The 19225-nt window shown below is 41.9% G+C and overlaps 1 protein-coding gene across 1 annotated transcript; it reads left to right on the top strand.

Annotated features, from left to right (window-relative positions):
• The first annotated feature begins 1155 nt into the window (after nucleotides 1-1155).
• On the top strand, nucleotides 1156-17053 carry EAF1 (ELL associated factor 1). Its single transcript, XM_007936771.2, has 6 exons — nucleotides 1156-1525; nucleotides 3430-3524; nucleotides 8149-8285; nucleotides 10354-10553; nucleotides 12227-12457; nucleotides 17007-17053. Exons 1-6 carry the CDS (start codon nucleotides 1156-1158, stop codon nucleotides 17051-17053), a joined length of 1080 nt encoding a protein of 359 aa, XP_007934962.1.
• Nucleotides 17054-19225: the final 2172 nt, after the last annotated feature.

Below are 19225 nucleotides of genomic sequence, written 5' to 3'. Positions count from 1 at the left end.
ATAAGGTTTCTAAGGCTGTATGTTTAAGGAAGCTGACTGCCACTTCTTTCTCCCACAGAGCAGCTGGTACCTTCCAACCTATGTTTCAATGAACAGCAGAGCACTTAACTACTGTGCCACTAGGGCTCCTGCACAGGCATGTTGCTGTTGTTGTTATTTGCCATCGAGTCGGCCCGACTCATAGCGACCCCTCCTTGGGTTTCCAAGGCAGTATCACTACGGAAGTAGGAATGGCCAACCTTCCTTCCGAGGAGTGGCTGGTGGGTTTGAACCGCCAGCCTTCTGGTTAGCAGTCAAGTGCCTTAGGCACTATGCTACCAGGCATAGGGGTTAATATCCCAACATATATTTTTGGGGACATAATTCAACCTGCAACAAAGACCAAGACACAGTCCCTAATTTCATAAAGTTTACATTCAGTGGCTAGGGCAGTCTCATGCACCAAACTCTAATTCAAAGCATGATGAGTCAACTATTACAACAAATTTTTATAGTTTAGAAAAAAAAAAAAAAACGCCCCCAAAATGACAGAGAAACCTTGGGAGGGAAATGCTCATTAATTTTCAGTGTCCATGAAGGGAGTGACTTAAAAACAATCACAACAGCAAATGCTGCACGAACTGGAGGTGAATGGTCAATGGCCAGACCGAGGTGAACGCATCGTTTCTCAAGTCTGCAGGATTAACGATTCCGTTTTGTCGGAGGTGATGGAGGCAGGCCCGGATGGCCTGAGTCTCACTGCACTCATAAGAAGCGGCTGCACGAACCAGTGGGGGTGTCGCTTCACAGAGACTGAGGCCTTCGCACCCCCATCAGGGCGCTAAAGGGACCGAGAAACCAGTGACGCGTGGCGGAGGGTCCTTAGTGTCTCTCTGAGGACACTAAGGATAAACTGGTCCACTGAGGGCCCCGAGGGTCGGCAGAGAGCAGGCCATTATTGGCTGTCAGAACTGGATTAATGTACTCTGCCACGCTTTGGGATCCATCCATACCCGTTCCTAGGTTCACTTACAAGGGCAGAGCCTGGCGTACTTACCCCTCAACCAGACCCAGCCCTTGGAGGCAAAATTTAGGAGCAGCCGCGGGGAACCCCGAACTTGGACAAGACAGCCTCGCAGGCCTCGAATTGGGATTCTCCGAACGGAATTCTTAGCCATGCCACCGCCCTCGACACTTCCGCCACGAACCCAGAAGTCCCTCCTCGACGCCGGAAGTCCCGTGGCCTCACTTCCTCAGAGTCTTACCCCACCCAGACTCGAAGGAGGGGACTTGGTTCCCGCCCCTGGTGGGTGCCGGCTCGGCTCTGGGTGCGCTCCGGAGTGGTGTCCCGGGAGCATCGGTCTCCCGGACGCCGGCGCCGGAAGCTCGGGCCGCGGCCGCGCAAGAAGAGCGCCGGGCCGGGCGCGAGGCCCGCGCGGGGACATGAACGGGACCGCGAACCCACTGCTGGACCGCGAGGAGCACTGCCTCCGGCTCGGGGAGAGCTTCGAGAAGCGGCCGCGGGCCTCCTTCCACACTATTCGCTGTAAGTCAGTTCACCCCACGGTCCCCTTCGGCCGCCCCGGCTTCCCTTGCTAGCTTCGACTCCCTCCTCATTTCCCTAGGCCTCCCAAAGTCCAGGGACCCCTTGACTTCTCTCTTAACCCTAAATCATACGGGACCTCGGTTTTTTCTTTTTTTCAGCTCTCTCCTTCCAAACTAAACACTTCGTCACGTCCAACTATTCTTCTGCCTCATAACCCCAAACTCTTCTTCCGAACGTCATTGGCCCTTTTCTCTTTTTCTCTCTCCACCCAACCCTTAAGCCGAAACTCCCACCTCTTCGTTTTCGAAAAGCTGTGATCCCACGTCAAACCTCCGTTCTTCTCCCTCTAATCCACCTCCCCTTTTCTGTCTCCCACGAGGAGTCTCCACGTTTAAAGGATTACGCTTATTTGTTTATGACCCGTATCACTGCCCTCCTCCTCTCTCCATTCTCTTTGCCCCCGTTTCCTCGGCCTGCTTTCCTCGCGGGTCTTGATGTGACAACTCATTGCGCTTCGTCCCCACTTCAGCCAAAAGAGCCACATCCTCTCTGCGCCCCATCCGCGTTCCTACTCTTTGAGCTTTTCATGCCTAGTTTGACTTAGATACCTTTTGAGGTCACCAATACTACTGACTTTTCCTCTGTACCAAATGCTGTGTGGGTGAAGAATGAAATTAAAATTTATAAGCCTAGGATAAGTTAAAGCTTGATCTATGTTTGGAAACAGAAGAGAGCATAAGCATAAGGAATGTCAGAATAGTCATTATGCTGGACCTTCTTTTTCTACATGATTATAGACTCTGTTGAGGGAGGCTCACTTCCACTCTACGTCCTGGGTAAAGATCTGGCTGTTAGAATTGGCTGAGAGCATCCCGCTGTGATTCACAACCTTCTGGTTTCCCGTCCTGGTAGTGCTAACGTTGGTTAAGACTTGTTTTTGTCAGATGTGACTCAACACAAAGGAAGAGGGCGTGTTAGATGGTGAAGTTCCATCTGTGTGTGCTCAGTTGCCATGCCATTGTTATGCTTCTTACTGATAGCAGGTCCAGCCCCTTCAGAGAGGATATTAGGAAGATGATCAAAACATCATTTCCTGAACAGTTTACTAGGTTTGATGTTTTCATGGGATGAAGAGCAATGTGGGATTTAAATGGGATGGTTTGCCTATGTACCTGCTCTGCAGTTTGAGGCAGGTGTGGGATAAAATGGAGTACGATGGCTATTCGTGTTGTACTTCACCTGCAATTCAGAAAAATGGGCAGGATAACTTTTGGACATGGTTCAGTGATATTCTCTGAACATCTACAGTAGTATCTTTGTCAAAGCTGTGGAACTTGAGTGTGGCAAATCCTAATTTTGACAGTTATTATGTAAAATGAAATCAGCTTGTATGGTGCTGTAACCTGTCATGTTTTGTATGGGGCTTTACAAGAGCTTTAAAATGTTTTCCATATTTTCTGTTGCTTTTGATCCTCACAGCAGCCCTGCCAAAATGCCTTGTTATGGATAATACAACATTAATTTCCATCTATCACTTAGGAGAAAGGAGTGTCTTAGCTTACATATTAGAATACCATTTAAATTCTAGCTTTTATTTTTCCCAAAAAATAATCCAGTGAGGGGGATAGATAGGGGAGAGAAAAAGTATGTGGAGGAGTAGATGAAACAAGATTGTCCTTAAGTTGGTAATTATTGAATCTGGGTGAATGCCCATAAAGGTTCATTGTACTAGTTGCTCTACTTTTGTATATGTGAAATTTTCCATAATGAAATAGTATTTAAAAATTAAGTTATTTGTATCTGTCATTTGTCTGAGTAGTAATAGAAAATCCTTAAATAAGAATGTACTGGAATCCTGTGGTATAAGTAATTTAGTAGGTAAATGCTTTTTTCTTTCCCTTTAGATGATTTTAAGCCAGCATCTATAGATACTTCCTGTGAAGGAGAGCTTCAGGTTGGCAAAGGAGATGAAGTCACAATTACTCTCCCACATATTCCTGTAAGTTTACTCTACTGTTACTGCTTTTTAAATACAGGATCACAGTGAATCCTCATATTTTGTTATTGCAATTTAAATTTCCTACTGTTAAAAATTTTTAGATTTCTAAGCATAGGAATTTAGAAGGTGGGGGATGAGATTCCTGCTTCCCAGATGCTTATAAATGATTCTTGCTCCCACCCTATACCACCCTATTTGCTACAAAGTAGACAGGTTTTCTCTCTGGACACCTTTCTTGAGGAGCTCTGGTAGTGTACATAGTACCTAAGGCACTTGACTGCTAACCAGAAGGCTGGCGGTTCAAACCCACCAGCCACTCTTCAGAAGGAAGGTTGGGCAGTCTACTTCCGTAGTGATACTGCCTGGGAAACCTTGGGAAACCCAAGGAGGGGTCGCTATGAGTCAGGTCGGACTCAACAGCACATAACAACAACATAGTTTCTTCCAAGCAACTCTTTGAAGAGGAGTCCTAGGCCCGTGCTTATATATAGCAACAACAGTTTAGGAGTGCAGGGCAGCCAAGCCATGAGTTAGGGCATGCAGGAGCCAGGCTGACATCTTTCAGATGTTTGACAAGGGGTCAGGCCCAGGCTGATAGTCGCAGGCATGAACCAGAGGTTCAGAGCATTATGATAACTTAGAGATGAAGAACCGAGTTAAAAGCTGGATTAGAAACCCCTGCAAAGAAAGGCCTTTGTGAAACCCTGCCTGAAGGGTCAGACAAAATGTTCTTAATGAACATGTCTTATTGAATGCTATAGCCCTGTCCTAGAATATAATAAGTTCTTGGTAACTGGTGACAGAATGAAAAGGAAAGACTCTGGACAGGGAGACCTGGAAAGCTTTGTGCTGGGAGACAATAACCTGCCTGGCAATACAGTTTCGTTACTTGTTGCCTAGGGCAGGTTACATCACCTCCCTTTGGACCTTGGTTTCCCAAATGTAAATTGAAAGAGTTGCGTAAATGGTCCCTGAGTCCCTTTCAGCTCTAAATTTTGTACTGTTACGAATGAGAAGTCAAAGAGCCAAGCAGTTTTTGATTCTAAACAAGGAAATATCTTCTATATTCAGTGTTAAACAGATATTAAATATCTGTTGTGTGTTGGCTCACTACTAGGCACTGGGAATACAACTGTGAACAAAAGCACTTTTTTTTTTTTTAATTGTGATTTGGGTGAAAGTTTACAGAGCAAATTCATCTTCCTTACTGCAGTTTACATACACTTTGTCTCTTGACATTGACTGTAATTTCCCACAATGCAACAGCTCTCCTCCCACTTCCTCCCTGTAGCCACCTCTTCCCTGTAAAAATACATTTTTTATGTGGTACTTATGGTTTGGAGTTTAAATAAATACAAGAAAAAAATAACAACTACTGTAGGCAATCAGGAAAGGCTACCATAAGGAAGTGACTTTGAGCAGATATGAAGGTTCATTAAAGGGAAGAAGAGGCAAAATGTTGCAGGCAAAAGAGGTACCTTTTGTCAAAGGCCTGAGGCAGGAAAGAGCCTGAGGATGGGAGAGGCCAGCAGTCTTCAGCTGTGGAGTCCAGGACAGAGTGGTGCTGAGGGAGGCTAGAGAGCTAGGGTTTTTGGTCTAGAGCAGTTGAAGGGTTTAAGCAGGTAAATGACATGATGTGTTTATTCCATGCTGCTCATCTCTTCCAAGAAATTTGGAAAGCAGCTTCCTGGCCAGCTAACTAGAAGAGATCCATATTCATGCATATTCTAAAGGAAGGTGATCTAACGGAGTGTAGAAATTATTTAACAATATCATTAGTATCTGTTCTGGTTACCTAGTGCTGCTCTGACAAGAAATATACCACAAATGGGATGGCCTTAACAAATAGGAGTTTATTCGCTCACAATTTGGAGGCTTTAAGTCCAAGTTCAAAGTGCCAGGTTCTAGGGGCTGGGTGAAAACCCCTCAACCTTAGGGTCCAGCTCTGCCTCCTGTTCCCGACCCACTGGAGCTAGAGGCATTTCTTCACTCAGACAGCTACTGGCTGTTGAGGCTGAGAAGCCCCAAGGTTGACAAGGAAAAAGGCACAGTCCCGATATTACCAAACCACACAGCAGGCCATTAACTTAAGTCCATTGTAAGTCCCAAGGTCGGCAGAGCATAGCAGACTGCTGAGCAATGACATAGCTACATGCAGAGTCCAAGCGTGCTATAGGCTGGAGACCGTTCCCAAGGCTTCTCCTTAAATACAGGAAGCAGACCACATTCCCAAAGGCAGCTACTCAGCTGCTCCCAGTAGATTCCACCAAGGAGTTGATTACCAGTCTCATCATGGGGAATACTACATCCAGCTGCCCAGCCACTCAACCAGGCCTAGCCAAGTTGACATACAAACATAACCATCACAATATCACATGCGAGTAAAATTATGCTGAACATAATTCAAAAATGGTTGTAGCAATACATGGATAAGGAACTGCCAGAAATTCAAGGTGGATTCAGAAGAGGATATGGAAAGGGGGATATATCATTGCTGATAGCAGATGAATCTTGGTTGAAAACAGGGAGAGATGTTTACCTGTGTTTTGTTGACTATGCAAAGGCATTTGACGTGTGGATCATAACAAATTATGGATAACATTGTGAAGAATGGAAATTCTAGAACATTTAATTGTGCTCATGTGGAACCTGTACATAAACAGGTAGTTAAGGTTGTGTGATAGCTTGTCTGGGCTGTGGTTTTGAGTGACTTGGCAGCTGGATAGAGTCATTCCCTATGATGAGACTGTAATCCTCTCCACATTGGAATCTGCTTTGAGCAGCTAAGTAGTTGAAGGGGAGTTATCTTTGAGGTGTGGCCTGCTTCCAGTATACATAGAGAAGCTTTGGGAAAGGTTTCTAGCTTTGTGACACATTTGGATCCTGCATTTAGCTGAGTCTTCATCTCTAGTTCCTGGACTCGAACACAGTGGCCTGCAGCATTGCCTGCTGATCTTGGGATTATATCATTTTACCTGCTGACTTTGGGTTTGTCAGCCTCAGCAGCCAGTAGCTGTGTGAGTTAAGAGACTCCTCCAGCTCCAGTGGGCCTAGATAAGAGGCAGAGCTAAAGCCCAAGTTGAGGGGCCTTCACCCAGGCCCTAGAGCTGGCAGTCTGAATTCAGATGTCTAACCTTCTAAACTGTAAAGAATAAATTCCTATTTGTTAAAAGCCATTCACTTCCCGTATTTCTGTTATAGCAGCATCAGAAAACTAGACATAGACCAAGGGATTACTACATGATTTTAAATCAGGAAAGGTATGTGTCTTGAGTTTTATTCTTTCCCCATATATACTCAGTCTGTTTGCTGAGCAAATAATCTGAGAAGTTGGACTATATGAAGAAGAACATGGCATTAGGATTGGAAGAAGACTCATTAACAATCTGTGATATGCAGATATACAACCTTGCTTGCTGAAAGTGAAGATGACTTGAAGCACTTAACTGATGAAGATCAAAGACTACTGCCTTCAGCACGGGTTATACCTTAACGTAAAGAAAACAAAAATTCTGACAACTGAGCCAGTAAGCAACATCATGATAAACAGAGAAAGTATTGAAGTTGACAGGGATTCACTTACTTGGCTCCACAATCAGTGCCCATGGAAGCAGCAGTGAAGAAATCAAACAACGCATTGTGTTGGGCAAATCTGCTACAAAAGACCTCTTTAAAGTGTTAAAAAAGCAAAGATACTTTGAGAGCTAAGGTGCACCTGACCCAAGCCATGGTATTTTTAATTGCCTCATATGCATGTCCAGAAAGCTGGACAATGAATAAAAAGACCAAAGAGGAAGCGATGCCTTTGAATTGTGATGTTGGCAAAGAATATGTAGTTTACTGTGGACTGCCAGAAGAAAGAACCAATCTGTCTCGGAAGAAGTATGGCCAGAATTCTCCTTAGAAGAGAGTATGGTAGACTTCATCTCATGTACTTGGAACATGCTCTCAGGATGTGCCCGGAGAAGGATATCATGTTTGGTAAAATGGAGGGTCATTAAAAAAGAGGAAGTCTTCAATGTTGTGGACAGACACAGTGGCTACAACAGTGGGCTCAAACATAGCAATGATTGTGAGGATAATGCAGGACTGGGCAGTATTTTGTTCTGTTGTATATAGGATCGCTGAGTCGGTGCCAACTTAATGACACCTGACAACACCACCACTAGGGATAATGACCTGCCCTTGGCAAATGCTCTTTTTGGTTCTTTACCATGAAGGAGGAAATACTGGACTCTGTAAAAGGAAATATTCCTTTTGATCATTCCCATAGTGACAACTCTACTCAGTGTAATACAAGTACTGGCTAATTAATTTTCTTTGTTCACACTTCACCAATATTTGTAACATTTTTCCAATCCATAGAAAAAAGTAGTTTAAAACATACTGTCTTTTCTTGCTTGCTTAGAACCAGTTACATAGGCATGGATTCTTGCTATATGATTATACTTTCTTTTTGCCTGGGAAACCAGAAAGAGTTAGTATAGAAATCAGTTTATTCTGCTCCTTTTGAGTACCCTAATAAAAGATTTAATGATGACATCTATAAACATAGTTTTTATTTCTATAGCTGATGTGTTTACCTGTGTTACAGTTCATCATCTCATACTTTTGTGGTAAATAGGGATCCACACCGCCAATGACTGTGTTCAAGGGGAATAAGCGGCCTTATCAGAAAGACTGTGTGCTCATTATTAATCATGACACTGGTGAATATGTGCTGGAAAAGCTCAGTAGCAGCATTCAGGTCAAGAAAACAAGGTATGTGAATAACTGGACACAGACTCATATGATGCTTCTGTACCTTTGTATTATCTATTCAGTTCTCTTGTAAGGATATTATTATCCTGTGTACTCATGGTGTTCTACCAACACTCCATCTACATAATCTAAGACAAGTCAGTAAAATACATCTTTTCTTCAAATGCAATAAAAAGAAATATTGTTTTTAAGACCTGAAACATGAAAAGTATTTATAGCTGTTATGGGAAGGGCTGTGCTTTATAATTAAATTATAATACAGTTAAAATAATTTTATTAATTTCCTAATTGTTCATACAGTACCACCTAAAGGGTAAGATCTAAGTTTACATACTTAGAATAATTGAAGAGCACATTCTTTATTTTGCATAGACAGTTTATATATGACTACTCACTGAAAGGTTGGCAGTTTGAATTCACCCAGCAACACTGTGGAGGAAAAGCCTGGTGATCAACTTCTATAAGATAAAACAACTAAAACCAAACCCATTACTGTTGAGTTGATTCTGACTCATTGTGACCTCATTTGTTACAGAATAGAACTGCTCCATAGAGTTTTCTTGGGTGTAATCTTTATGGAAGGATTAGAGAGATTTACCTGAATCCGGCTGGTAGATATGCCGCAGAGCTCTGTCTCCTGCCCTGCTGCTTTGAGTGTTAATTATCTGCAGGGACTCAGGTGCCACTGTAACTCCTCCAGTATCTGATAGTTGTGGTCTGTTCTCTTACATCTGGGAACCAGCAACGTCCCATCACCAGGCAGCTTGTTAAAAGTGCAGAATCTCAGGACCTTCTGAGTCAGAACTTGCATTTTCTTTCTTTTTTTTAACTTTTTACTGTGATTTGGGTGAAAGTTTACAGAGAAAATTCATTTTCCATTCAATAGTTCATATATATTTTGTTTTGTGACATGGATTGCAATCCCTACACTATAACAGCTCTCTTCCCACTTCCTCCCTGTGGTTACCCTTTCCCTGTGTCCTCCTTTCCTGTGCATTCCCTTCCTTGTGAGTTTTCTCCCTGTGCAAATGCTGCTCTTCTGATCTCCAATGGTTAATTGTTCTAAGGAGTGCACCTCCCTGGTGTAATTTGTCACCTCATAGGCCTACCTGTTGTTTGGCTGAAAAAGTTAAGCCTTGGGAGTGAGTTCTGTTCCTGGCCTGAAGGGTGACTAGGAGCCATAGTCTGGGGCTTTCACCAGTCTCTATCAGAGCAATAATCTTGGTCTTTTATTTGTAATTTTGAATTTTGCTTCACATTTTTTCCATTCTATATGAGATCTCCAATTTTGATTCCTTTCTAAGTGGTTGGCAGTGATAGCTGGGCGCCATCTAGATATGATCTCAAAGTCATATAGACTGAGGTTCCCGTGGTCCACTGGTCCCTTGGACTAATTGTTTCCATGCATCTTTGATTTTCTTCACTCTTTTGCTTCGGATGAGGAGAGACCAATAGCTGCATCTTAGATGGCTGCTTGCGAGCTTTAAGACCCCAGTCACTTTTCACCAAAGTAAGATGTAGAACATGCTGGGCTAGTCTGTTTACAAAATAAATTTTTAATGGATAGAATTTTCTCAAGCTGGGGTTGTGCTTTTGGCTTGTCTACCAGCAAGAGCTGGCAGGTAATAGAAAGAGCAAATGGGAAATAGATAATGGAAAAATTAGCAAACTGGCCAGTATCTCAGGAGCTAGTTTTATTTAGAGAATTATGGATTTGTGAGTGTAGCTTTATATTATATATGAGTAAAATCCTATTTTCTATTCATAAAGTGGGTTCTTATAATCCATTGCATCCTACAAGCCTATTTTATATACTTTTCACTATAAAATATGAGTTCCTAAGGGAAATAAGTCTGTTTTATTCACCTCTGTATCCCTGGGGTTTAATTCATTACATAATGCATTCAATACTCACCTATTGAATGCATAGTCTGTGTAATTTGTTATAAAATGACAGGTTGGTAGAGAGCAGGGTGTCTGTAGAGACTACCAGGTACTTTGCCACCTAACATTAGAGAACCCTCTGAATTTTTTGCTTTTCCAAATTAATTTTTATACTTCATTTCAGAGCTGAGGGGAGCAGTAAAATCCAGGCCCGAATGGAACAACAGCCCACTCGTCCCCCACAACCATCACAGCCGCCACCTCCTCCTCCTCCACCACCACCTATGCCATTCAGAGCTCCAACGAAGCCTCCAGTTGGACCTAAAACTTCTCCCTTGAAAGATAACCCCTCACCTGAACCTCAGCTGGATGACATCAAAAGAGGTAGAGAGCATTTTATGGAACCACAATAACAACTTGGAGTAGAGTGTTGACAGTCTCATGGTAGTCACATAGAGAGATGGGTATTCCTTGCCATCAAAAAAATTTTACAAAACTTAGAGTTCCAGAGAGGTGGAGGGTGGGGTTTTCTACCACTTAACTCATTTGTCTAGGAATAGTGACTTGAGTTGTTAATATCTTTGCAGCATTCTGCTTAGAAGTCCAGAATTTAAACAAGCATGACTGCCATCCACAGTTGTACAACATACACCTTGAAGTTTGGAAAATGGAAAGATCTCAAGTCTATGTGTTAGAAGGAGAGAGGGAGACCAAGGGGTGCACCAGTGGCTTCTACGTTAGTGTAGTATCTGGGTTAGATGGACATTTAAAATACCATTCAGATGTATTGTTGCTAACATAAACTGTGTAAATGTGAAAGAGGTAATAGGGATTGGTAGAATTAGACCCTAACCTAGAAAGACCGAGAGGTGTGGTTAGGCTCTCTCCAGTGCAAACTTGAGACAAAGCTTTCTCACCCATACAGAGGATGGGTGAGTCTTAGGAAATTATGAGACTGTCATATTTCATATTTGTAAGGTTCATGCAACAAAATTAAATCCAAAATAATAGTAGATAGGGAAATAGAATTGTCCTTTGGAGGTTTGCTTTTCTACCCTATAGAAATGCTGTCTTTTAGCAAGGGAAATCACTGTGTGCAGGGTGCACAGTTGTTAAACCTCCTGATTTTTTTCCTTTGTGGATATTGCAGTGTTGTTGATGGAAGTCTCCACTTCATTTGACTAGGAGTTATGTTTACTTAGGAATCCTCACCATTTAAAACCACATGGTTTGTTTAGATGGGAATCTGGCAAGTTCCTTGATGTATCCAAATGACATGGAAATGGTTAGGGAAGACATGTTTTCCTTCACATTTCTGCTTCACATTTATAAAAAAATGGAGTGCTTGCCAGGCATGATTATCTGTCAGGCATGTTAAGTCAGGCAGGCCACCATTTTCACTTAGTCACCATGGGTCCTTCTGCAGGCCATCTTTTCATCCCAGGATGTGAAAGCTGGGAAGGACCTCAGAAGTTGTCTGCTCTAGCACTTAAGTTTTCCAGAGTGGTATAGAAAATAGATTGGCTTCCACCCAGGTTCCTTGCTGGTGGTTAAAAGTCCATCCAGAATAAACTCTCAGACCTTACAACTCATAATCAAGTATTTTTCAACACCTTAGCATAATTTTTCTTTTCTCATATATGGTGCTTAATCTTGTAATTCACTCTGGATTTGTGAGATGGTACCGGTGTACAGGGATTGGTCCTCATCTTTTTTTTTTTTTTTTTAATAGTAGATAAAGGGAAAATGGACTTAATTCATTTCTTACACAGAACTGTCATTATCTTGGAACGTTTATTCTTTAGTTATTTTGGATGAATTTAATATTTTCATTGTCTCTCTGGAGACAGGTTGGATATTTTGTTTGTTGGTTTTGGTATTTTTGTTTGTGTCATTTTAAGGAATTGAGAAGTGGGGGGTTCGTTTTAGTCATTCACTGCTGTTGGTGAATGACTAGCTTACTAGTCATTCAGCCAGTTTACTATCTATAGAAGGTTCAACAAACTGCCTTAATAATGGCTGCTGTGCTCATATTTGTGGGTGTCCTTTTATTCCAGAGCTGAGGGCTGAAGTTGACATTATCGAGCAGATGAGCAGCAGTGGGAGCAGCTCCTCAGACTCCGAGAGTTCCTCAGGCAGCGACGATGACAGCTCCAGCAGTGGTGGGGAGGATGACGCCCCAGCTTCCCCTCCACAGCCTTCACACCAGCAGCCCTACAGCAGCAGACCCACCGTTACCAACGGAACCAGCCGGCCACAAGGAAGCAACCAGCTCATGAACACCCTCAGTAAGTGGGCTCTCCTTTTATGGTCAAAGGAGATGGCATGTCAGGCCTAAAGACGCAGCTTCTCTTTATCTTATATTGGAATGTGTAAACCTGCAGATACTTGAGGCATAAGAAAGAATCCTGGCAAAAATCATTTGGAGCAGAAAGGAGTTACCAAATAGTAAAAAAAAGGAAGCATAAAACTAAAAATCTGTTCTTTTTCTTCTCCACTCCCCACTGTCACAAATTGGGCTTTGTGAAGTCTGGAAAATGCTACAACATGAACAACTAGGCTCATTCATTCTGCATTTACCACCAGGCTTTAGGGATGCTACCTGCCCCCACACAGCCCCACCCCCCAGGTCATTTGCACAATTCCAAGAACCTAGTGTCTCCAGACAGCCCGAAGACTTGGGGGACTATGCCTTTAGTGGACAGCTGTGAACTTACTAACCTCTGGCAAGGGGGAAACCTGAAGATACTGTAATGTCTGGCTGGCTTTTAATACAGTGGAAACTAAAAGTGAGAAAAACAAAAATGTCTTTGTTTTGGAGGTGAGAAGAGTGCCAGTTTTTTATGCTTCTTTGTGTGGAACCCTGATGAATATTCTTCCCTGGGGTGACTTCATTTGAGGAAAGTTTGGCAGCCACAGTGGGGAAGCTGACCTAGTTAACCCTACTCCTACTGTAGGCTGGTGTTTCTCAACCACGGACATACTTCTTGTTGTTGTTGTTGTTATGTGCCATCAAGTCGGACCTGACTCATAGCGACCCCTCCTCCTTGGGTTTCCAAGGCAGTATCACTAGGAAGTAGATTGCCCCATCTTCTTCCCAAGGAGTAGCTGGTGGGTTTGAACCTCCAGCCCTCTGGACATACTAGGCTATACTAGGCTGGGTAATTCTTTATCCTATGCATTGCCAGATGCTTAAGAGGTGTCCCTGGTCTTTACTCACCCAAAGCCAATATAGCACCCTCTTCCTATTTGTGTCAACCAAAAGTGTCTCACAACATTGCAGAATATTCTCTGAGGGGCAAGATCAGCCTCATTTTAGAACCACTGTTCGAACCTCTGTTCTTTTATCTGAGTGAACTCAATGCTAGTCCCAGATTCAGGGTACATTTTGATGCTCTTTGCAAGTGGCTGGGGATACATAATAAGTTTCACACTGGGAGTTTGGTGTTTATAGTGGAAAAGTTAACATATCTACTGTGGCTTTAACTCAGTTCTTCATTTTGCTTTAGGATTACAGATACTTTGAAGGTGTTTTGCTTGCCTTCCTAGCCCAGGAGATCCTAGAGGGGGAGACAGGGTTAGAAGGGAATGATGCAAGAGAGCTGTGGGCTGGAGTAAAGCAGTCATTGCTCTATTATTCCTTCCTTTCTAGAAAGAAAAAGGAAAGAGTGATATAGTGGGGATGACCTACCTTAAGCACTTGCATTACTTAATTCAGGATTTGAAACTAGAAGCCATTTATAAACCCTAAAATCACAATAAATTACACAAATTTGCTAAACCCTGTTGTGAAAGAAAGAATGAATGATGATGGTGTGAGTTGTTTTCTTGAATCATAACCCAGATCAATCTTGCCCCCAAAAGAGATGGATCAGTTTAAACCTGGGTCAAATCAATTGTAACAAGAAATTTCAAAAAAAGTTTTTAAGCAAGAATTTGAACTGGTTCATTCCAGTTTGACCCCCTGGTAAGAATTTGCTTTTCCACCCAAGATACACTGAATCAGAATCTACATTTTTAACAAGATCCCCAGGTGATTCTAAGTCAGTGTATCTGGGATGGAAAAGCAGATTGGGGGGTAGGGGGTGTCTGAACTGGAATGAATTGGTTCAAAGCCCTGTTTTTAATTCTAGTCCTACTGGTATGTTGACACGTGCATCATATTACTCTGTAAGGAATCATGCCCAAATTAGTTGATTAATCAAAAAAACGAAACTCAATGCCATCGAGTCGATTTTGACTCATGGCCACCCCCTTTGGGTTTCCAAGGTGGTAAATCTTTACATAAGTAGATTGCCAAATCTTCCTTCCACGGAGCAGCTGGTGGGCTTGAATCGCCAGCCCCAACAGTCAAATTTGGGGGTTACCAATTAGCATAGTGCCTAATGCACTTGACTGCTAACCAGAAGGCTGGCAGTTTAAACCCACCAGCCACTCCTTGGAAGGAAAGGTGGGGAAATCCTACTTCTGTAGTGATACTGCCTCGGAAACCCACGGAGGGGTCACTGTGAGTTGGGGCCAACTTGATGGCACATAACAACAACAACAATTGTTGCAATGCCCCTATCACCTTTGCTGAGTCTAGAATAACAGTTCTCAAATATTTTGGCCTTAGAACCTCTTTGTTGTTGTTAGCTACTGTCAAGTAGGGCTTTGAACTGGTTTGACCCCCTGCTGAGAATTTGCATTTCCACCCCAGATACAATGAATCAGAATCTACATTTTAACAAGATCCCCAGTGGAAATGAATATTCTTAGCAGGAGGTCAAACTGAATGAACCATCATCGTGGTCAGTTTCAACTCCTAGCAATCCCATGTGACAGTAGAATAAAATGACACACAGAGATACCAGTTCAGCAACCATTTTTAAGGTAGCACATTGAACTTTATATAAATAGTAAATTGGCAAATCTGATAGTGACTCTTAAATAACTTAAAAATGAATCCCTGCTTCTCAATTCTTTAAAAAGAGGTAGTACCCGACTTACAACGTACTCAAGTTATGGTGAACTGCACTTATGATCGACTATGTTTTATATATCTTATTGTTAGTAGTATGTACTACATATAGTGTTGCAGCATGTAACTTGATGTTGTCATTCTCAGATCTGATGTTTCCAAGGCCTAAAGACAAATAAAAACCAGATTTATAAAGATACTGATAATAAAAGGCAGTAATAATGAAATTATTTTTTAAAAAATGAGATACTCGACTTCCATCAGAACTGACAGATGATGGAGTTGTCTGAATGGAGCCCTGTCTAAAGTCAGGGACTACCTGTACAAACAAAAACACCAGGTCTTTTTCTGTGGAATAGCTGGGAGGATTTGAGCTTTATACTCTTCTTTCTTAAAATTGTATTTATTTTGTTGTTGAGAATATACACAACAAAACATGTACCAATTCAGCAGTTTCTGTATGTACAATTCATTGGCATTGATTAGCTTCCTGGGGTTGTGCAACATTCTTACCCACCTTTCCTGAGTTACTCCTTCCCCGTGAACATCAACTCACTGCCCCCTAAGGTTCCTATCCAGAACCTTATGCTCTTAAATTATTGAGGACACCAAAGAGCTTTTGTGTTTGTGGCCTGTGTCTGTCAATGTTTGCCATATTAGAAATTAAAAGTGAGATATTTAAAATATTCAGTAATTCATTTAAAAAGAATAATAAACCTATTGCATGTTAACAAAAATAACATTTTATTATGAAAAATAAAATTTCCAAATTAAAAAAAAAAAGTAAAAAGTAACATTGCTTTAAAATTTTGCAAATATCTTTATAATGTCTGACTTAATAGGCAGCTGGACTTTTACATCTGCTTCTGCATTGAGCCTATTGTGATAAGTTGTGTAGGTTGAAGTATAAAAAATCTAGCATCAAACAAGTATGTAATTAGAAGAGGGAGGATTTCAGAATCAGAACCCTTGAAAGAATCTCAGGACCTCCAGAGTCCTCAGAAGAGACTTTGAGAAGAGTTGGCTTAGAGATTAGCAACACATAACACAGAAGTTCGCTTTTTTAACCCAAGTGCTATCAGCTGGAGTCTTGTTATTCTTACATTACATTGGGAGTACATAATTCATTCCTAAATTCTACACACTAAACAAAAATCTGAGGTTTTGCAAAGCTTATTTGCTCAAACTTGAGGTTTATAATGATGTGATTTATTCTGGAGAGAGATGTACCAGGGAGATATTGAATTAGCAAATGACTGGTGTAAATAGTATGCAACTTCCTTTACAAGAGGCCCAAGTTGATGTCTTTTTTAGCTTTTATAAAGCAACTCAATGTGAATGATTCTAGAAAATAATAAATCAGTTATTTATAAATGCATTCTTGCTATTTATATATAACACATGTAAAAGCTGTCTAGCCTGTTCCTCCCTTGCTCTATTCCAGTAAGCAGTATTGCTGTTTTTGGCAGATGCTAAAAACAGGATTCCTCTTAAAATGTTAGCTGCATCAGCTTTTTTCAGGGCTTCGAACCAGTTCATTCCAGTTCAACTCCTTGCCAAGAATTTACCTTTCCACTCAAGATGTGCTGAATGGAAATCTACATTTTAACCAGATCCTCAGGTGATTCCTTATGTAACCATTGTTAAAATGTGGGTTCTGATTCAATATGGGAAGGAAATTCTCAGCAGGGAGTAGAACTAGAATGAACAGGTTCAAAACCCTGTTTTTTTTCCTAATACACCAAATTTATTTTTCCCCCCATAATTAAGTTGGTTAGCAAGGCTTTACAGTAGTGTGCAGCCAAGGTAACCAACCAAAAAGTTGTGAGGAAATAATTTTACAGCTGTGTGCTTTTGGTTTTTCTTTTCTTTTGTAGGAAATGACCTGCAGTTGAGTGAATCTGGCAGTGACAGTGATGACTAGAGCTGGATCTTTCAAAAGACACTTTTTGGTGCACAAATATGCTGCAAGACTGGGCTACTTTAGCATGGAGTCTATTGCCAAGAGGAGAACGTGTGGAGCAGTGACTGTAGTAGGAGTTTGAGGCTCTGGAGCTTTCAGATATTCAAGTCCTTAACTTAGAGGTGATGGGTGATTTTCTCGTGTACTTTTTGAACAATCTCATGTTTCAAAGTTTAAATAGATCTATAGAACTAACACAGTTATATTCCAATTTGGTTAGCAGCGTTAATGAAAAACACAGACAAACATGCGCTGGTCTAGATTACTCAGAGACCATGTCTTCCCTAGGCCAACAATTCAATTTTCAACCTCAGCAGCCACCAGTTTGGCCAGGTGGTCTGCACCAGTGCAATGAAGCACAGTCTTTGAGGTGTAGGAGAGGGAGGGAAACCTCAAATTGCAGCATAGAAGTATGTTAAAACCACTTTAAATTGTTGACACAAAGTGGTAAGGAAGTTTTGCCTGAGCCAGCCTGACAATCCTGTGTAGAACTGGACTTCAAGACTGAGTCCTACAGTGTCAGTTGGGCAGAACCCAAGAGACCTGCTAGTTCAACCCCCTTGTTTACAAATAGGAAAGGGAAGCGCACAGCTGGTTTATGGCAGGTCTCCTGCCCCTAGTCTGGATTTTTCACACTGTTCCCCTTGAATCTCATTTGTTGGAGGCAGAGATTCTTCTACATGGACTTTAAGTGTACATTGGACCTTTTACTGGTTTCCAAAAGATAAGTGTTGGGTACTTCCAGTTCGAATTTTTATCTAGACAGTCCTAAGTGTATGAGGCTGGGTGAACAAATTAAACCAGCAGCCACTGGGCTGACTTGTGTGACTTGATTAAATTGGGGCTTTCTCTCCATATACATCCATAGTAAGTGCCCTTCATTTGGTGGCTTTTAGGGAAGGGAGCTATAGGGAGTAGAAGAGAGGTGAAGTGAAAAAAACACTCTGAATAAGTGAATAAGTAAGATTCCAAATACCAGAAGCTAGATAGGAGTTCTAGATATGAAATGAGCACATTCATAAGGTGCTTTTGTACCACTGTTTGTGCCTGACTCCCAGATGTATTTGTGTTTTTGTAGACAAGTAGAAGAAAGTCACAAGATTGCCTTTTGCAGCGTACAGTTTCTGACTTAATCTGTTGTTGTAGGAACGTGGTTGCTAGTAAATAGTCTGTATTGAGTGAATGTATGATAAATCATCCCGTAATTAGTATGGAGTAGCCCTTTTCTAGTAGTTTAAATGAATATGTCCTGAAATTTTTCCATCTACTTTGGTTCAGTGGGTATCAAGACATTCAAAATGATTTTGCTTCCTCAGGTTCCTCCACTTGATGGCCTCTCCATCCCCAGGACTGTGGAAGGAAATGAGTGGTCACTGGTGGGGGCTTTGTTTAGAGTTGCACCTTACAGCGTCAACTCTGCTTCATCCACAAAGTGACCAACTCCAGGGAGCTGGGCACATGGGCAAGGAGTGGGTATCCTTCATCCAGCAGCATGGTCACACCACTTGACCTAAGTGGAGGTCAGAGGTACCTCTCGTGCCCTGTGGTGTATTCTCAGCTCATGGGGTGTCAGTAGATTTAATGGTATGTAAGAACTTACTTATAATGAATTGATAATTGATTTGTAATTCCTTGGTAATGATGACAGCTCAGGGAAGGTGAAGGTCGTGATTGGGAGACTTGAATTGTTACTGGATTTGAATTTCACTGCTACTAACTTGCTCAAGCTGGGGCAGGCTCTAGGAACTTGAACTAAAAATACCTATTTAAGCCTCTTTTCATTTTTATTTTTCCTTTTCTCTTCTAAAATCTTGATTTACATAGACAGAACTGTGGATTTTGGTATGTCAAGTCAAGATGTTTGTTTGTACAGGAAGTGCCTGCGTGCAGCACTGGGGTTGGTGAGTCAGGCTTTTCATGCTTCATCCGTGCATCCATCCTACCCAGCACTGAATGGCTAATCTCCAGCACAGCTCCAGTGTGGATCTCTTCACAGAGCTGTCTGGTTCCCTTTGCCTCCAGCCCCCCCACTTTACCCACCAGAGTAAGGAATCTTTCCTTTGAAATCATGAGTTTGTCTTTACAAACTGCTTTTCACCAGTACCCTTGTGCCAGCCAAACTGGACTTCTTCC

Source organism: Orycteropus afer, unplaced genomic scaffold (genome assembly GCF_000298275.1).
Source record: "Orycteropus afer afer isolate SDZICR_OR568_19922 unplaced genomic scaffold, OryAfe1.0 scaffold00003, whole genome shotgun sequence".
Taxonomy (NCBI): Eukaryota; Metazoa; Chordata; class Mammalia; order Tubulidentata; family Orycteropodidae; genus Orycteropus; species Orycteropus afer.
Note: the sequence above shows the minus strand (reverse complement) of the source record. Positions and strands in the feature narration are given on the sequence as shown.